At 46.7% G+C, this 21,866-nt stretch overlaps 1 protein-coding gene across 1 annotated transcript in view; it reads right to left on the reverse strand.

Moving 5' to 3' along the window:
* Positions 1-21,866, reverse strand: part of LOC144179914 (uncharacterized) — a 47,471-nt gene that overhangs the window by 8,230 nt on the left and 17,375 nt on the right. Inside the window, exons 6-11 of the mRNA XM_077708336.1 lie at positions 21,489-21,797; positions 20,078-20,298; positions 17,658-18,122; positions 13,384-13,468; positions 7,066-7,200; positions 1,111-1,339 (exon numbers count right to left, since the gene is read on the reverse strand). Coding sequence (XP_077564462.1) covers positions 1,111-1,339; positions 7,066-7,200; positions 13,384-13,468; positions 17,658-18,122; positions 20,078-20,298; positions 21,489-21,797 — 1,444 coding nt within the window. The remainder of the gene's footprint in view (positions 1-1,110; positions 1,340-7,065; positions 7,201-13,383; positions 13,469-17,657; positions 18,123-20,077; positions 20,299-21,488; positions 21,798-21,866) is intronic.

Below are 21,866 nucleotides of genomic sequence, written 5' to 3' on the forward strand. Positions count from 1 at the left end.
TCAGGACTTTCTAAAAGTAATTTCTTGGTATGACAAATGGCAGATGCCTGTTAATTTTGCTAAAACAGTCTTTATGAGAATTACCCTTAAAAAAGACCCTCTTTTGTCCCAGTACTCTACCAACAATACAATGCTGTCAGAAGTAACACAATACAAGTACCTCGGTCTCTGGATTAGAAAAAAACTATCCTGGTCAAAACACAGATTTTGTAGTAGCTAAACCCTTCCACAAACTTTTCTTCCTAGGACGTTCTTTAAGATCGACTACGCCAACTGTTCGTCTCCTCGCTTACAATGCCATTATCCGTCCTGTATTGGAGAGTATGCTGTGGTCATATGGCACCTGTTCAGTCAGACTGATATCCAAAAACTTGAAAGAGTGCAAAAAAAGGTTGTTAGGTTCATTTATAACTCGTATGGTCCTACTTCGATTACAAACCTTCTCCTGAAAAGCAAATTGCGAACAATTCCAGACTGAAATCGAATATTGCGCTTATCCAGTAGATCCAGTTGATTATCCAGTTGATAAAAGGTCACTATGCGGTTGACACATCACATATCGTTCACTTTTCATCTGGTTACGCGACAAGACAGAGACACAATCTGACTATAGCGCAACGAACCAATTGTTTCAAATATTCCTTTTTTTCCTAGGAGAATCGTGGACTGAAATAACTTACATAACGACGTTACGTTAAGTACATTGTCTGCTTTTGAAGATTCACTGCAGTAATGATTGTTAACTATGTTTGTACTTTGTTTTTTGTTGATTCTCTGCCTTTGAACAATCGCTGCAGCTAACACTGTTATATACGCTTGTGCTTCTTTTGCTTTTGATTGTTGTTTGCCACTTACCACTGATCTTCATGTTTTGCACCACCCCTGCTATGATCTTGTAAAAGATCACAGTATCAATAAATAAATAAATAATAAAATAAATAAATAAATATACGCGGTATAATAGACATCAAACTGTTTTTTGCTTATTTTCCTGCATAAACTATCCTGCGCGTTACATTGGAGGATGCGTTAGAATCGTGCAGATACAGTACTGTAGCCGCCCTTTGATAGTGTTGCCGGCTAGACTTGAAGCCCGGCATAGCCACCCACCGGCATCCTCCTGGAAGCGTGCGGTGGGCGGCGGTGTGGCGGCCGCCATGAGCGGGTGCTGGTGCCGGTGGTGGTTGTGGTGGTGTCTCTGTGCCTGGTGCACCACCTCGTCCCTGCGGCGTGCCTGCACCGCCCTCAGGGCCTCCAGCCAGTGCTCCATGCAGGCGTGCACCTCAGGGTGCACCTCGGCTCCCCGCAGTTGCTCCATCTTGGCCACCAGCGTCAGCACCTGAAGGGGGCGCACCCAGAAGGGAGCAGGTGGAAGCTCCTTCACCCATAGAGCTTCATACTAATATATACTAGGGGGAAATCTGGTGCTGCAATCGCAAGCCGCTGTGGGTGGTGCCTACAGTGAACTAGAATGTCTTGATCCAGTGGCGCGAACGGGAGCGCTTTGCAGCGTTCGGGCTGAAGCAAAGCGCGTCTACCGCCGCCAGGGGCGCCACTGCGCCTTCTTCGAAAACGGTACCGCGGTTGCACGGGCCGTTCCTTGGGGCGCTCGCCAGCTATTGCCGCTGCCGTTTTTTACTGTGGTACAGTAATTAACCTTTATGGAAGAAAGATGCTCACTTTTGTTGTCCCTGTACTTTTCTAAGAACGTTTTGTTGCTTATCAGACCCGTTTGAGCCATCGGGCAACGGCTACAAACAAATCGTCTGCTAGCGGCGCAGACGATACGAGCGGATGTGCGATACGTTGGCGGCGCGCGGTCGGACAAACTCTCCGTCTGTTTATGGCTGAGGCCGGCCTTTCATTTTCTGCGTGTTTTACGTTTCCGTGATGTTCCACAGAAGCAAGAGGTATACAATCGTCAGGAATATAGTTATTGCGAGTGCTGTCGAATAGAGGTTGGCCAGGCCGGGTACGCGATGTCAAAACGAAGGACGGACACCTATTGCTTTGCTCCGGGTTGTCACAGTGGTTACCCTGCAGGTGCTCCCAAGGCGTCTTTGTTCGCCGCTCCTTTGGACGATGAACTGTGCAAAAAGTGGGGACAAAATTTGGGAAGACTGGACAAACTCTTGACCATATCTTCAGCCGTTGGTGAGCGCCACTTTGAGCCCGAGTGCTTATTGCGTGATTACATCCACGTAATAAACGGCTGTAAAGTGCGACTTGTACGCGGGAAGCTGTCACTGGCTCCAGGTGCTGTACCTACCATCCTGCCTGACTGTGCTTCGAATTCTGCGCGGAGCATGCACGCGGAAGCCGCAAAGGAAAAGGCGGACAAGAGTTTCAGTTTCGGCAGCCAGCAAGCAAGCTGAAGAGCCGAAAAAGATGAGGTGCACCAGCCACAACACGAGGCTCTCTCTCCGCAGTGCTCATCAAATGAAGTCGCAAGTTCTGTGGAATGATGCTTTCACAATGAGCCATCTTCAAGAAGTCAAGCTTCCTTCAAAGCTCTGGTGCCGGCTAAATTGTGCCGACGATCGAAACGTTCGTTTCGCTATACGACATCGATACGAAAAAAAAAAAAAAGCTAGACATTTTCACGAGAAATCTGTGCTCTTCTATCCACATGACGACAAAGTGTCGTCGCAAACATTCTTTTCGTGGTGTGTTATGCGGAAGCGGTGACATATATTCCCTAGCTGTTGCGAACAGTGTGCTGCAAGAAGCTGACAGCAGTTCGGCCTGCAAAGGGGCCATGACGACTAGGAGGTTTAGTGATGTATTACACGTGCTAACACAGAAGCTGCGATCTCAAACGACACATTTGGAGACGCTGCCTTCAGCACTAAGTGCCTGGGGAAAGTTTCCTCTGAAGGTAATTTGTTTATTGCAAACTTTGCTGCTGAGAAAATCAGCCGGGTGCTACTGGACGCGTGAATACTGGGTATAATTTGCTTTTGTAGAGTGAAATTCACAAGTAGGTTCATGCCGGGACTTTATTACAGTAAATATAAAAAGTAAATCCATTCGTAAAGAATTAAACATAGCAGTTGTCCGCCGGCAGCACATCGAACGCGTACGCTCGCATCGATCGTCTGCGCAGGTAGCAGACGACACCAAACAACTCGATTTATAGCCGTTTCCCTACAGCTCAAACGGGCAGATTTGCAACAAAACGTTCCTAGCAAGGTACGGAAATGCCAGACGCGAGTAGCATTTTTTTTTTTAAAGGTTAATTACTACCCAACATCGGAACAGCGACAGCCTGCCGCGGCGGCGCCTTTCGAAGATGGCGCAGCAGCGCCACCTGGTGTTTTCTACACAGAAGAGCACGCCCCTTCCTCGCCGTTCGCGCCACTAGATCATTCTAGTTCACTATAGTGGTGCCATTGCAGCTAGCGACGTTCCTCGCCTACTTGGCTTAGCTAGCCGTATGGCTTCTTTTTTGTCTCGAAGCCAGAAAGGTAACATTTTTTTCTTCTGCATTGTTCATAAAGCTTCTAAATACTTACTGACAAGTATATCTTTCTGGAAGTTCAATTTTGTAATAACGAAACACATTTCAATAATCTTTCAGAGTACTATTGTCGCTTTTTTGCAGCCAGAGGCAACTTTTCAGCCTGTTCAGGAGCCATGCCAAGGACAAGTGGAACACGCCTGGCCAGTACATGACGGAACGCTCGCTGAAGCGCGGCTCCCCTAGACAGTGGCGCCAGATTTCCCCCTAGTGTATATTAGTATGAAACTCAATGTCTTCACCGTCATAGCTACACGAGCAAAATTCATCGACACACGTAAGTCTGCTCTCACGCTTTGAAGACAACAGCATTGTGGCAATGCCGCTGAAATTCGTCCCTTGTGAAAACGGAAAGTGCATTTTTAGCAAGAAATCTAAATTTCCAGCTTCATTTCTGACTAGATTTATAGATTCTAGCTGGAATCGAAAGCTCCTAACTAGAAAAATTCGTAGTCTACCTAGAGTCGATTATTTCCTGCTGGCATGTTTTTTTCTTTTTCCAGTTGAACTGACAAATGCTAGCTGGAAGTAGTAGCTACCAGCCGGAACAAAATCTCAATCCAGCTAGAAATGAGCCTGAAAGTGAATTTATAGCTGGAAATTCTAGCTAGAAGAAATTTGTGGTTCAATAATCCAGCTAGAAATGGAATGGAATGGATGACTTTATCATAGGAGGAGACCAATAGGCCCTGTTGTGGGACACGGGAAAAAGAGTAGAGGAAGATGGTTCATATAAAGTCTTTTCACTGCACCTTTCACCTGGGTTTACTGCTGTATTGCATTTGCATCGCTTCCTTTGCTTTCGTTCTTTGCCTTGTGGTGTGAATTCTCCGACCAACCAATCTTGTTCAACCACTGGCAATGCGCCAAGGTAGCGCAGTGGTAATACACACTCAGCTCATACTATGGAGACCCGGGTTCCATTCCCGTATGAGCTCATGGGCTTTGCTTTACATTGCCGTCCAAAACAACTTTGCACTGCTGAGGTCTGACTGCTCCCTCTCTCCGAGGATCCGTTGTCAGTGTGGGGACAAGCTAGGTCGATCCCCAGCTCTGCTGTACTTTTCCAGCTTGAACCACTAGTGCAAGCTGAGCAATTTTTTTTTTTGTTTTTGCAATGCCTTCATCAGATCCCGAGATGCATGTCTGCCTCAACGGTAGGATGGCAAGCAAAGCACCAAGATAAGAAGCAGGTAACTAGGCCATAGGTCGGCGTACTCACTCGTGAGTACACTCATTTGTACTCAAACTCACAAGTGAGTATACAGACTCAGAAAAAAAAATGAGAACAATGACGAGTGAGTACAGATGTGAGTACACGTACTCGTGAGTACAGGGCTCATGAGTACTACTTGTGAGTACTGTACTCACGAGTGCATGCACTCACGAGTAGTGCTGGACTCGCGAGTGAAACTTGAGTTTGATAATGCAAAATGGAGAGACAAGCTAGTTGGTGAAAATCCATGAGTGAAACTTAAGCGTTTCCACACGTAGTTGTTTCACTTAGTGTTTCCACACGTGGTTGTTTGATTAAACGCAGACTCCAGCTTTTTTTAGTGTATGACCAATGTTGTGTACTGCATTCCTATGTCCTGTGGCCGGGTGCACGTCGGGCAGACCGGCCACTGTATCAATGTACGCTTGAGGGAGCACCATTCCTCCTTGAAAGGAAGGCCCTACACACACCTGGCGCTGCACTGTTCAGACTGCAGCTGTAAGCCTTGCTTTACAGACACGGAAGTGCTTTTTAAACATAGAGATCATGCTACCAGGGAACTTGCTGAAGCCTTCCATATCTGAAATAGGGCCTCGGATTGTATAAGTCACCCGTCACCGAGTATTCTAGATAAAGAAGTGCTACTTCTTAATTAAGGAGAGGGGGTAGAGGAAGAGGGAAAGAAACAGAAGAGAAGAAAAGGGGCGGTTGTACTCGTGTACCGCCGTACGCATGCGCGATGGTCACACGTGCCTGATTGTTGGGTCTTGGCATGGTATATACGTGTTTTCGATTTTAATAAATCTTTCAGTTGATAGTAAGTGCTGGTGGCATTTCCCTTTTTCGTCCCTGTGTCTGTTTGCGCTTAAGCTTCACTCATTGATAATGCACTCAAGTTCCGACCTGCCCACTCAAGTCCTGCGCATTTCGCGGCGCCCCTTAAAGGAAGGCAAATTGAGGTGTTAAGGGGAAAAACTGCGGCCCTCTTTATCCCTCTTCAGCGGTGTGCTCTTCACAGGGTTGCCATAGTGAAGGCATGCATGAGTGGCTTCGCTCAACTTTCTTCGTTCAAATTGTTCGAAGGGAGGGGGCATGGGAGGCTGCTAGCATGCACAATGCACGCAGATGCCCGTTTTTTCATCTTCAGGTTCGGTAACAAGAAAAGCTTCTGCCTGTTTCAGTTACACAAAATTGTGGAAGGGGAACTAACTGGTGCGGGCTGGAAGCATTCTCTGGCTCCAGCTTAGTTGAGTCCATAGACATAGTGCAGCGCATGAATGCAAGTGGTTGATTGCAAGAACAAATTGTAGAAACACTTTTGAACATGAGTAAATGTCAGTACAGATTGAGTACGAGTGCTAGTGAGTACAGATTGAGTACAAATGAGTACAGATCCAGTACAAGTACTCGTGAGGCGAGGACTAATGAGTTTGGGTACAAGTCAGTACGATTACAAATGAGTATGTGATGAGTTAGCATGAGTGATTTTTACTACAGACGAGCTTTTTGAGGCTGAGTTTGAGTGAATACAGTGTGAAGCAGTAAAAGGGCATTTGAGTTTGAGCTAGTCCTGTTTTGCCGAGATATGAACCAGGCCAAGACAAAGAAATGTAAATTAAAGCCATTCCACTCAATGTGAAAGCTGTTGGAAGTGCAGAGCAGTGATTCGCCATAATGGCCGGGCCGTAGGGCTGTTATCCGCTCACTGCTACCACCCATCCCGCTCTTCGCCGCCCTGTCTCACTCCAATCTTGATGAATGGAACAGAGGTTTGTCCAATGCAATTCAAATTTCCCGCCTTCACTATGCTCGCGCACTCCCTGCCTGAAACTGAGCCAGCAGGAGTTCTGTTCTTCTGTTCTTTTTGTGTTTGCTTTAATTTCGTATGCTGGAGCTGTTTTGCGTCATTTCAAACACATAATTTTTCTCTTGCGCGGCTGGGGCCTTTCTGCGCCATTTCGAACGGGCCATTTTTTTTTTTTTGCATGACCGCTTTTTTCGTTTACTATCATAAAAACCAATCTAACAAGCGTTCCTAACTAAATGAACGTGGGGGCTGGCGGTTATATACACAGATTCGATTGCCTCAAATGTGCCAGCAGTTTTCTTAGCACTAAACAACGGGGAGGAGATGTATGACAAGCGCCAGCGGTTGATGAGTTTTGAATGGTTATGACTATATAAACCGCTTGGTTTTCGAAGCCTCTGTGGGACGCCGCTATGACGGTGCGCCGTGGGGCTCTACTTGCGTCCAGCAAGCGAGCTACTATGACAAAGTGCTCTGCACTTAAAAAGCAATTCAAGCAGGGCAGTTGATGACTGAGCTCACCTTGGCGTGCTCCCTGAGCTGGTCAACAATGAGGCGGTCCACCCGTGACGGATTGGCTGGCAGCCGCGGCACAGGGATGTTGTTGGCACTGGACACGCGCTTCCCGGGGTTCTGCCGAGCCAACTCTGCTTCCGTCTGAAATGTGGCCACATGGAGAACAACATCGGTATTGGGCCGCTTTACTTCAAGGACGCTTGCTGTAATACGGGATGTTCTAACTGCAGGTATGCAAACATTCAGAATTTCGAACGCTTAACGGCGAGAGTTTGTCGTTTGATTGAATTTGCACCAGACTTATAGCATTCAAAGTATTTTGAAGTTCCTGTGGAGATTTTTAGAAAAAATGATAAAGTGCACGCTCCAAGCTTCACTCCACAGCACGTACTCTTCGGTTTGCTTTTCAGCCCAATGCAGCAGCAGTGCAAAAAAACCTTGAACAGATTTAAAACTTGCATCAAGCTAGCGCGTGTTTAGTGGCATTTGTTAGGTGAACTAGAATGCTCTCAGCATGTAAACTTGCAAAGCAGAAGATGATCCGCTGTTGATAGTGGCATGATTGAGTAAATGAAAGTTACTGGCTGTAGGCTACAATTGCAACGAGATAATAGGTTAGGTTAGGTTCATAACAGTTCGTACCAACCTGCATAGCTACCACAAGGCACTTGTCATAATGTTGAAGAACCTGTAAAAAGACAGCAAAACAGCGCGAAGGACGGGACGAGGAAGAACAACAGGACGAAGCGCTGTTCCGTCCACTGTTCCGTCTTGTCCTTTCCGCTGTTTTGCTGTCTTTGAATATGTACCGAGCAGCCCAAATTTTTACCTTGTTGAAGGACCAGTAATAGTGAAGTCACGCGCTATTACTGGACCAGTCCAGTAATAGTGCGTGAATGCACAGGGGTACGAAATCACAAGTGCCATAGTTTTGCTTTTTTTTTTTTTCATAGCTTTGTTTAGAACAAAGGACCAATTCATTATTATTTTATTTGATTCAAAATCGGCTTTTTGTCTTCGCATTCAGTTAAAAAACGTTATGCTAATTTAATGAAACTCAAGTTCAATTCAAGAATTGGTAAAATGGTTGCTGAGTGTAAAATTAAAGAGAATTAAGGTTAAAGGTCTTCATCCACTCACGCAGTCTACAGGAGTAAAAATCTCATCCTGAATAGCTACAGCACCTGGTGTCACCTTTCTGCAGCTGTTCTTACAAACACCAAATGCAATTACTAACACAGAAACACCGTTGCTTCAATCAGCCCGCACCAATCGATCCTCTTGGCATCCAAAGCAGGCAGGATGGAATTGGTCTTCCACAAGCATTAGTGTTGGCCGCAAGTGAAGTCAAACGTAACCGAGGTAACAAGACAAGTCAAGTCAAACCGAGTCAAGTGAACCTGAACAGTCAAGTCCTGGTGCCATAAAAAGACGAAAAAGTTTCACTGATGCTGTACAATGGCCATTGTTTTCGTAGCCGCAGCTTGATCTAAGCATTGTTTCATCCTAGCTACATAGAACACAAAAATTCGGAGAGCATTAACCTGGCAACGTTCAAGCTAAGAGTATTCAGCAATTAAGCTGTTGCAATTCATCTTCTCTCCTTCATCTTGTGACGCCTTTTCAGACATTTAGAGACAAGCACTACAGGACGTGCGACTTATACGACTTGAGGCCCTCCCACTTGAATAAAAGAATCAAACACACCAGGCTGCATTATTCTTTCACGAATTCCAGCCAAATTTTTCTGAAGCCAGCATATGCTTGAGAAGCCAAGTTAGAACTCCCATTGAGGGGGGGCATGGCTCTTAAAACAGCTCCTTTTAATTTTCAAATAAACTCTGTGAAACTTGCCAGTCTTGCTCCCACTGATTTCAAATATGCCACTATTTTTCCAGTTTGTCAATTAATTCCCAAGGTAATTAGAGATAATTAGAAATTTTTGGAGGAACAATTAGACAAAACAGTGTTGGTCTAGAACTGCAATCTTTATATTTTCAAATACTACGAACCCTGGTGAATGCAATAAGAGAATCGTTTTTTTTGATGCACCACTTGGAACTAATTTTACAGCTCTTTTAAACTTTGGTGTTTGAAATGGGCACTCAAAATGGTTCCTTGCAACTGGTGCCACCAAAGTTTAATGAGCTGCAAAATTAGTTCCATGTGGTGAATCAAAAAACCAATTCTCTTACTGCATTCACCTCTGTTCAGAGTATTGGAAAATGTAGAGATTACAGTGCTATGACCAACACTGTTTTGTCTAGTGTTCCTCCAAAAATTGCTAATTATCTCTATCTTGGGAACTAATTGACCAACTGAAATAATAGTGCATATTTGAAATCACTGGTAAAAACGCAGCAAAACTGGTAAGTTTCACAGAGTTTATCTGAAAATTAAAGGAGCTGTTTTAAGAGCCGTGTCCCCGTTTAAGTGAACCTGCAAAGGACACTACAAGGCCGCTGTGAAAGAGAGCCAGCAAGCTCTTAGCTTTGCTGAAGGGCATTTACTCAAACGGTACGCAAAAGTCTTCGACCTCCCAGCCAAAGAAAAAAAAATGCCTAGCTTGCCACACTTGTTCTAGGAAGAAAGTAAAAAAAAAAACAAATTGCAATGCTAAAGCCACAGAGTGTTAAAGGAGCACTGACACCAATTTTCGGCGTTAATATTATTGCACAGTTCGCTTCCTTCACTCAACATAATACCCTGGCTGAAATATGAGCGGCCTGCGACGCGAAGAACGTAGTTCAATTGGATCTTATTTATCGCGCCGACGGAGCAGCGCGCGGAGCGGCACTCAGCAAATGGACATCAGCGTGACGTCAATCCAAGAGCGGAAAAGAAGTGACGCGACAGCGCTCGTCAAAAACTCGTGACGTCCCTTCACGCGCGCGACCCCACGAGCGGCGAGCGGGCGCAACACCCTCTCAAGCGGGCGCCGGTGACGTCCGCACAAAGCGGTGACGTCTGTCCGGGAGTCTGTCATATGCGCCGTTCGGGATGAAAGCGCGGGAATTTGAAACAAACGATTCTCAGGCCGTTCAATGTAATTAACTATCGCGCGCTGAAGTATTTGAAGGGCTGTTTCGGGTTCGCCAGACCATTAAGCATCGATAAAAACAATAAAAGTGGAACATGAAATTTTCGTGTCAGTGCTCCTTTAAGTTGCACGAAAGCATTAAATGACACATCTTGGTGATGGAATCAAGGCTTAAAGGGGCCATGCAGACAGTACACAAGTTTGGTTCGTTCGATAGGCTGCCTCGTTAGAATCCTAAGGAATTCATCGTACTAGCGAACATTAAGACAGGGACACAGCTAAAGAGAAGACGAAACACATGCTAGGACAAGGAGGGTGGTTTTGTCCGACAAGGACGGTGGTTTTGTTGTCATGACAAAAGACTTGTTCAAGGAAAAGGCCGAGAACGCCCTAAAAAAGAATTTTGTGTTAACCCCAGCCAATCCTGTTAAGGTTAAAAGAGAAGCGCTACGCCATTGTGACAATTTAAATTTACCCAACCTAAGAAAAGAGATTGCGGGTGCAAAGCCGGATGCCCTAGAAGTGTTTTATACAGCAAAGACACACAAGGATTCTGTACCTTTTCGTGCGATTGTTACGGAAAAAGGCTCCTGGCAAGGGGCGCTTTCCAAGTTTTTGCAAAAGCAGTTGAATGGTTTAAAGCTTGGGGACCCGTTTCTGGTACGCAACTCGGAAGAAGTAATTAGTTTTTCCTCAGAGCGCAAAGAGAGGGGGCTTTTTGCCTTTTCCATTGACGAGGAAGAACTGTTTTACTCCATTCCAAAGGGTGGAATGCTAAGCCCTGCACAGGAAAGCATTGATGCTAGTGGTATTGTATCATTCCAGAATTCTGCGGGCATGCCGCTGCCAGTAGCTTTATAGCTTTACTAGACTTTTATCTGTCCTCTACTGTGGTCAGGTTTGAAGATACGCTGGTGGTGCAAAAAGAGGGTGTGTGCATAGGTTCACGTATCGCCCCAGTCCTGAGCGACTTGTTCTTGGCAAAGTGTGACTGGCAGATTGCTTGCCGCCTTGAGGGCAGCCCCATTGTGAAGATCTGCCTACCGGGTATGGAGACGATTATCTTGTGGTGTTGAATGAAGCTGTGCCCGGTGATAGAAATAGCATTGTTGCCCATGTGCTAGGCGCGTTCACTGAGTGTGCAGGTGGTTTGAAGTTTACGTACGAGTTGCCGGAGATGGGTGTCTTGCAGTTTCTGGATGTGCGCCTGCACCTTGGGGCCGATCAGCCTTGTTGACAGTATGCTCCGCGCAGTAAAAAGGGCATCCTGCCCTATCAGTCAGCCCATTCAAAGCTTGTGAAGAGAGGCATTGCAAAGAACATTCTGAGGGCGGCGCTTACCAGGTCTTGCCAACATAGAATGCAGGCTAGCTTGCTGAAGCAAGTGGAAAGACTGAAAGCGGCAGCTTTTCCACCTGAAATGGTGGCCTCTGTGGCAGAGAGCCTTGTGAAGGAGCTCAAAACAGACCATGTGCCCGGTTCTGAATGCCAAAGGCAGAGAGTTCCTGTGGTAGCCTTGCCTTATGTACACCAAGTGTCCCACCGCCTGAAAAAGGTTGGTGAGAAATGTGGTGTACAGGTGGTTTTTTCGGCACCTGAGAGGCTGTCAAAAATGGTGTGTAGGGTTAATAACTCCGGCTCCAAGCCCAGCTGTGCCGTGCGGCGTACAAGCAGGTTTGTGAATTGCGCGACGGGGGTGGTCTACAGGATCCCCCTGTCGTGCAAAAAGTGCTACATTGGCCAAACAGGCAGGTGCCTCAATGTGAGGCTGAAAGACCACCAGGCGGCTGTCAATGCACAGATGGGGGCTGGCCTCCTGGCTGATCATTGCCGTAGGTGCAAGGGGTGCACACCAGATTTCTGCAGTACGCGCATCTTGTATAGGCCACCCTCCCAAACCGACCGAGAAATTGTGGAAGCCTTCTTGATAAGAAGAGAGGGGGATGTATGCGTCAGCGCACCGTCTTTGGCACTATCCGCAAAGGAAATTAATTTTTTGGAGAGGGAAAGGTGGTTGAGCGTGGGCGAAGGATGAAGGCTGTTTGCACGTGTCTGTTAAATTTCCGCAATGTGATATGGACCGGCGCTGTAATGTGACCTGTGATATGAGTGATAGTGTTTCATGAAGTGTTTTTATGATAACCCATTCCTTTTTCATGTACTTATTGGTGTTTTCCTGTTTATGTGGCATAAACTGAGTTGAAGATCTAGCGTGTGTTTCTTCTTCTTTTTAGCTGTGTCCCTGTCTTAATGTTCGCTAGTACGATGAATTCCTTAGTATACAGTAACCAACTCGCCAAACTTAGCGCTTTAGTAGTCGTTAGAATCCTACTGACACCACTTTTAACTCACACTTCGCTCAAACAAGCTATACAATTAGAAAAAAAAAAGGGAATGGCCATGTGACCCACTAGATCATTTCCCGCAACAGAACCTATGATGTCATAAGCTCTGCTGTGCGATTGGCTGAGGCCAGCAAAAGCAAACGCAAATTAGGCACAGCTTAGAAGCTTGCCGGCCGGGATATTTACGCTTAAATGTAATGCCTTATGATTTTACAGCAGCAAGAATGGTGGGGTAAACAATGAAAGTTACGAAAATACTTGCAAATATATAACTACCAATGCGCACTGCTGTTGGTACTGGGAGCCCTACACTTGTTTTAGCTGCACAGCAGCCCACCGTTTTGGAGTAGTCTTACACAATACTGGCCAATTGGCGTAAGTGACATTGGCTTACGTGACCCTGTTTGTTGAGCATACCCCATGTTTCACAAAACAATTACTTTCTACCGTAACAAAAGCAAGCCAGGTGCAAATATGGTCAAAAACAAAGCAACGGCAGACAACGTTCCGCGGCTGAGTATTGTAGCGCCATCTGGGAGGACTGATGGCAAGCAAGGCTGCAGAGCCTAATTTGAGTACCCGCCCTCATGACTTCATTACAGTCGTCACGAAAACACATGATTTGGTGGGAGAATAAAAAATTTTAACCTAAATTGATTGATTTCTCAGTGAATACAGCATCGTTTGCTGCCACAAAAGTGCTGAGGGCACTATAAAACACGAAATCTTTCTAATAAAACAAGCTAGTATTTTGTCTGCATGTCCCCTTCAACAGAAGGTGCAATGAAAGCACTATACGTAGCTGTGTAGAAATACCAGCCATGCATGCATCAAAGTTTTCACCGTGCTGCAAGCAGCTTATGAGATGAAGTATAATTTTGAAATCGTAATATTTTGAATGATTGTGTACACTAGTCGTGTAGATTTGTGGGGGCCCACCTTTTTGCGCTCCTTCTCGAGGCTGTGGAACTGCTCATAGCAGACCTCCAGGTTCAGGTGGAGCTCGTTGGAGGGACCGCTACGGCTACGCAGGGAAAATACCCACCCCCAATGTAGCACCTCGCAACTGTTGTGCACCGGGATGTTCAATCACCAGGTACAACTTTTTCAGAGTGTATGAGAAGTAAAAAAATGCGAAACAACCTTTACTACGCACCCCTCAATGCCTGCTCACAAAATACAAGCACCTGAGCAAGCAGCTGTTCCTGAGGGAACTCGTGAAAATATTTCTGGAAAAAAAAAACTTTCATATTTAGGATCAAAGTGTGGCTACTGAATTTCATGCCAACATCTCAAATATATATCATGGACATAGAGCAACATAGATGAAGAAGCAAGTCCTTGATTAAAATACGGTGATGAGTCTGTGAAAAAAAAATTCAGAGCCAGGCAATCATCATATGCCATAATTATATAAAAACTAGGGGTGTGCGAATATCAATTTTTTAATTTCGAAGCGAATTCGAATAATAAAAACAGAGTTCGAATCGAATCGAATATTTTTCGAATACGAATACTTATTGTTTTTTGTAAAATTTAAGTTTTCACCATCTAGAGACACAAAAACTGCAACTTTATTGCACAACAAATCACACAAAGTAAAATTAGGAATTACACAATACCATTGCACTCAACAGCTTAAGGTCTGCTCTCACTTAAATGTGAACATGGAGAAAGGTTAACTGCTCAACATGTTCGGGGAGCAGTGACAACCTCCTGCTCGTCACAACTCCACCAGATACCGAAAACAGCTGCTCACTTGAGACACTAGTGGCTGGCATGCCCAAGCCCGGGCACATTGCCGCGCGCTGATACAGTAAAATCTCGATGATACTAATCTCGCGGGACCGCAAAAAATATTCGTATCATCCGAAATTCGTATGAACCAACAACACAGACCAAAAAATTGAACGCTGAAAAAAGTTTTCGTTTATTTCTTTTCTTACTTTCGCGTGAAGAATTTCGTGATTTTTTCTGCTTTTTTTAACCCCCATGTCGCAAAGCAGTCCTTTCTGGAGCACGTAAAGCTTCGCGCTCATCTCCTCACTCGCTGTGTCCAAGCTCGCTACACGCCGCAAAAGTCAAGCGTGAACCGCATGGTGCGTTTTTGCACGCGATTCGCTCGCCTCGGCTCTGCGAGCACTGCATTTTCACGCCCGCATCGACAATTTCGCGCCCGCGGGAGCGCCTACCTCGGTCAGAAAATGATGCACGACACGCGCGGCAGAATGGAGGAGCCTGACTACTTGCGACGAGATCGAGACAGCCGGCTTGGCTCCACCGGAAAGGGTTAGGCTTAGCACCCCGGCAAATATTTTATGGGCACTTTCTAGCGGCGCGGATGATGTTTTATAGTACCGTTTTCGCATGCATTATCAGCTTCTTTACCGCACAAGCAACTTCGTTCTCCCTTGAGCCGCATTTTAAAGAGCGGTTAGAAGCGGTCACTCGAGCGCCCGCGCCACTTCGGGCCTGGAGCCGACGCCATGTTGACGCCGCCAGCCGCGCCGCGCGCAGCGTGGGGATGGTTTTGCGGCGGTGTCAGCGCGCATTGGGCGTGCGCAGGGCGTTTTCGCAAGCAGAAAACTGCAGTCCGGCCGTTTCTGGAGAAAGAGTGACAAACAGGGTAGCGAGAGCCGTCTCTTGCTCGTTCGGCAGTCGGGTGCCTCGCCGGCTCGTTCGTATCATCTGCCGGGCCGCGCAGGTCCGTTCGTAACAGCCGAAATTTTTCCCATTGCAAACAATGCAATTTCGCCGGGGCTTTTCGGAAATTCGTATCATCCCGAAATTCGCACCCCCAGAATCATATCATCGAGAGTCCACTGTAACTATGAATAAACACCGATACAGTCTGCGAAAGCATGTACCGTTCGCCGTGTATATGCTTCGCGACTTTGCTGCTGAGACACGCTCTGAATTTTTTTTTTTTTTTTTTAGTTTTAGGTGGTTCGAATATTTCGAACAATAAAAGTGTCGTACGAATCGAATCGAATACCAAAAAATTCGAATCGAATATTCGAAGTTTCGAATATTCGCACACCCCTAATAAAAATAAATATGCTTTTTTTTTTTTACAGGTAGAGTGGGAGCTTATTTACCCTCATCCCTTTTGAAAAAGTGCCTCCCACTGTTATAGCCTTGTTCTAAAAGCATAGCAATAGCTCAGAGAACACGCAATACACCTTTTTTAGCTAGTTCGAGACAGCTTGCAGGCTGTACAAAAACCACTGTCAAACAGGGGACTCTGAGTGATACAAGTAATCAACATGTCTGGCCAGTTAACCCTTTCACTGTCGGGTGTTTCTGGCCATGACGCACCCCCAGTGTCGGCTTAGTTTCCGGAATATCAGGGAAAGAACATAGTGATTTATTTCACTACGATAGCAACCGGAATGTAACGCGTCAAAAGGAAAGAGTGTAGGTGAGAAATCGCCTCTCTTCCAGATATTTTCAGTTTGCCGTGCACGCTTCCGGGAAAACGACCCCAACATCAGAATCTGATTCTGTGGAACTCACACCCCTTCCTCGGATGAGAAACTGTCCGAATGCAAATCCAAGCTCGGCTCGTATTCGGATCAGAATCGGAAGAACCATCACTCCTGTCCGCAGTCGAAGGCCTTGCGCGATCAGCCATCCGAAAATAACCGTGCGCATGGAGGGAGCACTTTCAGCAGCCCGTAAAACGGACAGAAATGGCGCATTGCGAAATAATGATGGCAGATAGAGATAAAAAGGGGATACAACATTGATACAACAACCTTGTTTGCTGCTGACAGCGGCAAGTGAGGGCGCGGCGAGTGAGCAAAAACAGCGATTGAGTCGTTTCGGTCTATTGGAGAGGCAACGGCGCACTGGGCTAACCTGGCGCGCCGTAGCAGATGTGGGAACAGAATAAAAATAACCTAGAAGCCCGTTGCGGATGGCGCAACAAACCTTGCACCTGTAATTGCACGTGTGCCGCATGGTCACTCATCCCAACAGAGTACAGCACGCGGAGTGACCAAGCCCGCCAGCAACGAAGGGTGGGTGTGGTCGCTCTGTACTCTAATGTACCGGTGTAGAGAGTTAGCGAGTGAAAATACGAGCTACTAAAAAGGTCTGCAGATGGCACGAACAGTCCAGGGACGCCAGCAGTGCGCTATAGTGCAAATGTTTTAACGCACCATATGGAGAACGTACCTGCTTGTCAGCGACACTATGGAGGGGAAGTGCGAAAACGTACTGGTACGTCAGTGACAGTGAAAGGGTTAACTCGTTGTCTCGGACATCTGTCTGACATTTTTAACATGACAAGAAAACCTTCCAAACCATTAACTCGCACAACTGTGTTCCCAAACAGTGCATTTTAATACCACTCGTGTACCCAAAATTTGCTCTGAAACAGGTTTCAGGCTGAAACATCAAAGCGGCACCACTTCAGAAGGGGACTTTGAAACTGGTTTTGCTCTTTTTCCACACAAAACAGGGGGAAGGACAACACAAAGCTTTCAAGCACGCTTCACTTAGCTTCTTTCAGGGCAAAACAGACAAACATTTGAAAGACTTCACACTGTTCAAGGGGCCCAAAAAGGGGATGGTGAAACATTGGTATAGGTCGCTTTAGTACAAAATGAGCAAGACCCTAAAATGGCCCTGAAACAGGTTTCAACTTGTTTTTAAGATGAAGTGGGCTGAACACTAGAGAGGTCTTGTTGCCGTAAACAAACAAAATGTGCACAAGAAAGACATTATAGGATCCCTAAAACAATATAAAGTAGGCAAAACATTAGAGGAGCCCTACTGCACTAAAATAAACAAGCGTGAAACATAAAAGAGGCCCTGTAACAGAATAAACGTCAGAGATGCTTTGTTGCAGTAAAAAAAAGGGAACGATATATTAAAGGGCCCTGAAACAAGTTTCAACTTTTAGATGAACTGGGCTGAAATACTAGAGGTCTTGTTGTAGTAAACAAACAAAACTTGCGCAAGACATTACAGGATCCCTAAAATAACATAAAGTAGACTGAAATATTACAGAAGCCCTACTGCACAAAAATAAACATGCGTACATGAAACATAAGAGAGGCCCTAAAACAGAATAAATGCCAGAGACACACAAAAAAAAAAGTAAAGAAAGGGCACCAAATCATAAAAGGGCCCGAAACAGGTTTTTTCTTGCTTCAGGCCCCTTTCATAGCCACTGAGAGTGTGACGTCCCTCAGAGATGCACTCACCGTACAAGTCGGGGAGCGTAGCCACCGGCCTGCACAGCAGCGGCGGCGGCTGCTGCGGGGTAGTGTGTCAGCAGGTGCCCTCCCCCCCTGGAAGGGGGCAGGTGCGGCTCTCCCCCCCAGCCACCGGGCCAGCCCAGCATGGCAGGGTCCATCGACCAGGGCACGTGGTGGCGCGAGTGCCTCGGCGCCCCGCCGCTGCCGCAGTTCAGGTTGCGCGGAAAGTTGCGGTAGCTGGCCGGCACATCCGAGGGCGGCGGCAAGGACGCCCTTTGCTCCACTGTGTTGGGCCCCAATGGCCAGCCGGAGCCGCTGCCAGCCGCAGCCAAGCCGTTGGCCAAGCCAGCAGCGGCCGCCGCCGTCTCGTAGGGGCCGCCGCCGCAGTATCCGTTCCACAAGCCGCCAGCGCAGGGTCGCAGCAAGCCGGCCCCTGCTCCCGTTCGACTTCCACAGCCAGCTGCCATCAGGCTGGGTTCACGTGGCAACAATTTTGTGCCAGTGTTACTTTACTAGTGCCACATTTGTTAACACACACACGAACTTAAGGGGGACTTGCTTACTTGATAACATTCCTATGGGACTTACTAATTCACGACCCATGGGCTTAAAAAACATTGTGCATTAATACAAAGAGATTTACAAATCCATAGAAACGTTGGTGCCTGGTTTGCTAATTTTAGAAATACGCCCCCTCTCTACTAAAACAAATAGAATGCTCACTTGTTACACAACAAGCACCAAAATATGATTCAATTTTATGCAAAAGTTTCTGCACTTTGAGTCCGAAAAAATGCATTTGAGCACTTTGTGGACACTGTTAGCCTCAAATGAGTAGATAAAATGCCTACTGGACTTGCAGCGAATTTCGTAAATGCGGGATCGCTTTCCAAGAACATTTCGTTGCTGCGGGATATTAAATACATGAGCTTCTTGGGACGTTCACCGAGAATCCGGAAATATATAGTTGCTGCGGGAATTTCGTATTCACGTGATTTCATTATCGCGAGCTTTGACTGTATTTAGGAGGCAAAACATCCATTGTGGTGGATGTGGGCAGTCGACTGGATAACGTTACAATTAGGTAGTGAATATACTAATGTGAACTACAAAGCTTTGTAGCTGCGACAGTGATGGAGATGAAAGCGGCACTTGATGAACGAGATGAGAGCGGCCACATTTGTCGTGCAACACATTTCAGCTGCGCGGCGGAATGCCAATCGCAAGGTCCGCACAGTTTCTTCTCCCACAACTAATGCCACTAACTTAATCTGTGCCATGTGTTTGTGACATCATCTAGCTGCTTCAGGAAGCAAAATTATTTCCTTGCTTCTTACTGCGTGGTTCTAGCGTATCTTGCAGATCATAACAAGTGAGTTTCGTGTACTTGTCCAATGCAAAGAAACCAAGAAACTGACTTCTGAGGCATCCTCTGTTTAAAAAATTGGCCAAATGTTTCACTCTGTTATGCCACTAAGTATTACGACAGCCGTGACTCAGCAAATTTTTATAACCAATCCTTTTCTGATTATGTGACGGTTCTCACTGGATCCTGCTTGATCCTATCACTTGAATGTTTTTAGATTCGATTTGATTTTGATTATGAGGTTTAACGCGACGACGTTACACAGGCGATGAGGTGCACTGTAGTGGAGTGCTCCAGATTAACTTTGACCACCTGGGGATCTTTAACGTGTGGCGAAACCTCGAACACAAGGGCATTTTCGCTTTTTGCCTCCATCGGAAAAGCGGCCGCCACAGCTGGGAATCAAACCCGTGTCCTTGGGCTCAGCTGCACAATGCCTTAGTGTCTCCCTCTACAGCATCACTCCTGCCCATATCCCATAACAGTGGTGCGAAATTTAGAAGCTCATTAATATTTGTTGTATTTTCTATGGTTAAAGAGATGACTTTCGTGGCTGGAATGGAGTTGAATGGGTTACCAAAGGCTATTTCTTTCAAGCTGAGTAAAGTTGTCTTCCATGTCCGCTAAGACCGTACTTAACATACACAAGTTGTGAAACTCCCCTTGGCCCCGTGTATCAAAAAGCTGTCCACAGTTGACCTCCTGCACTGGGCAAACAGGGGCAAGCATGGAGCAAGTCCATTGAAGTGCTATTCAAGCACTGAAGCTGCTGCCTTAGGTCAAAGGAAAAACCATGGAAGCATAAGTAAACATCATCTTATTGAATGTTTCCTCCTAACCTGAAAAGGCAGCTTTATTTTACTAAGTTCTATTGTTAGGCAAATGATTAGCAAAGTTCAGTTTTTGTCCCCCAGGTGCTGTACCAATACACCTGCCTTTGCAGTTACCATGAAGCAGAGGTGCTCGCACGGCCTGGATTCTGAACTGGTGTATATTGGAGAACGCTGGCTAAACTGGAAACAATGAGCCATCCGATGTGGAATGTGGCCTACACACTCACCTGCGGGGGTCGTTGGGGGTAGCCGGGCTGGAGTAGCCCAGCTGCTGCTCCCTGGCTGCGACGGCAGCCAGCTGCTGTTGGAGCCCCGGGTAGCCTCCCCCTCCCCCTCCTCCTCCCATGGCCAGCAGCTGCTGCAGCAGCTGGCGCTGACGATACTCGTGCGCTGCCGCAAGCAAGCCGCCCGGTACCCTGCGACGGGGGCTCGCGTCTCCGCCCATCGCCTGCAACACATGGCGCACATTGGCTGCTCCTTCCCAACACCCCCTTCTGTCCACATCACGCATTATACAGATTGCCTCTTTTAAGTGCAGAGCCCTTTAGGGGCTCGCCTTGTCGTCGTAGCTCACTCATTAAATCTAAGTAGAGCCCCACGGTGTTCCGTCATAGCAGCTGTCGTCGCGGAGAGGCTTCAAAAGCCAGGCGGTTTATAAAGTCATATGAGTTCAAAACTCGTGAACCGCTGGCACTTGTCATACATTTCCCCGTTGTTTAGAGAAAAAGAAAAAAGAAAAAAAATGCAGGTGCATTTGAGGCAAAACATGTAATTAACCGGCTGTGCCCATGTTCATTTAGTTACGAACACTCATTGGGTTAGATTTACAATAGTAAGCGAAAAAAAGTGGCAGTGCAACGCCAGCACGTGCGGGAGGGAAAGCGAGCGCAAAAAGAACAGTACTCCCGCTAGCGCAGTTTCAGGCAGGGGGCGTGCGAGCACTGCAAAGGCGGGAAATTTGAATTGCATTGGGTGGTAGCAGTGAGTGGATAACGGCGCTACAGCCCATTATGGTTAATCACTGCTCTGCACTTTTGACAGCTTTCCCATCGCGTGGAACGGCTTTAATTTTTAAAGTGAATGCTTTCTTAGTGGGACCTGTCAGTGGCTTCCTGTCAAAAACCTAATGAATTTTTCCATGGACTCGTTGGCTGACCAAGAAGCTCTGGTAAGACCTCTGGACACACGGCGCGTGCATGAAACCGGGCTTCTGTTGCGTCAAAACGGTTACTCAAAAATCGTGAAAAAGGAACATTTCTATATCGGACAATACACGCATCGATCATGAAGGAGGAGCACAATAATTCACCTGAATCTCGTAAACCACGTGTCGGTATACATTTCCATTGTTTGTTTCATGCATTTACTTAGTGCATTAAAAATCGTCGCCCGTGTGTGTTCTTCATTTGTAATAGGGGTCTTTGAAAGTTTCACTATCGATTAGATGCACAGTTATCGAAGGTTGGACACACCTTTAGCTTTCACATTTCTCTCAAGTTTCTTTAGGAGGAGAGGAGGAATATCTTTTTTTGCAATGCGAGCACAGACCTCGAGCGGCAGGAAAGGGCACTGAGCATTGAGAACTAACAAAGCATCAAACTTGGTCAGAAGGCTACAAGAACGTTCTCAGACCCTCACCAGTCGCAAGCTGCCAGCAGCCATGTGAGTGTCAGGCATGTTGCCGCCAGTGGCACCACCAAGCTCTCGGTCACCGCCATTGTGCAGGCCATGTCCTCCTCCATCCCCGAGGAGAGTTGAAGGAGTGGGCTGGGGGGCCATCTTCACGCCGGTGGCCATTCCACCATGGGACACAGTGGCCATTCCACCGTGGGTGGCCATTCCACCCAGGGCCCAGTCAGTAGATGGGAGGCTGTCACCACTGCCACCCAGCGGGGGCTGGCAGTCGCTGGGGCCTAGCAGGGGACTGCTGGGCTGCTGCTGCTGCTGCTGCACGCACAAGAAGGAGCCGCTAGCTTTGCATATTTGCCCGTTGCCTTCGTGGGTGCCGTAGAGTTC

This window comes from Haemaphysalis longicornis, unplaced genomic scaffold (assembly GCF_048455015.1).
Source record: "Haemaphysalis longicornis isolate Haplotype H1 unplaced genomic scaffold, Haemaphysalis longicornis Haplotype H1 scaffold_4, whole genome shotgun sequence".
In the NCBI taxonomy this organism is placed as follows: domain Eukaryota; kingdom Metazoa; phylum Arthropoda; class Arachnida; order Ixodida; family Ixodidae; genus Haemaphysalis; species Haemaphysalis longicornis.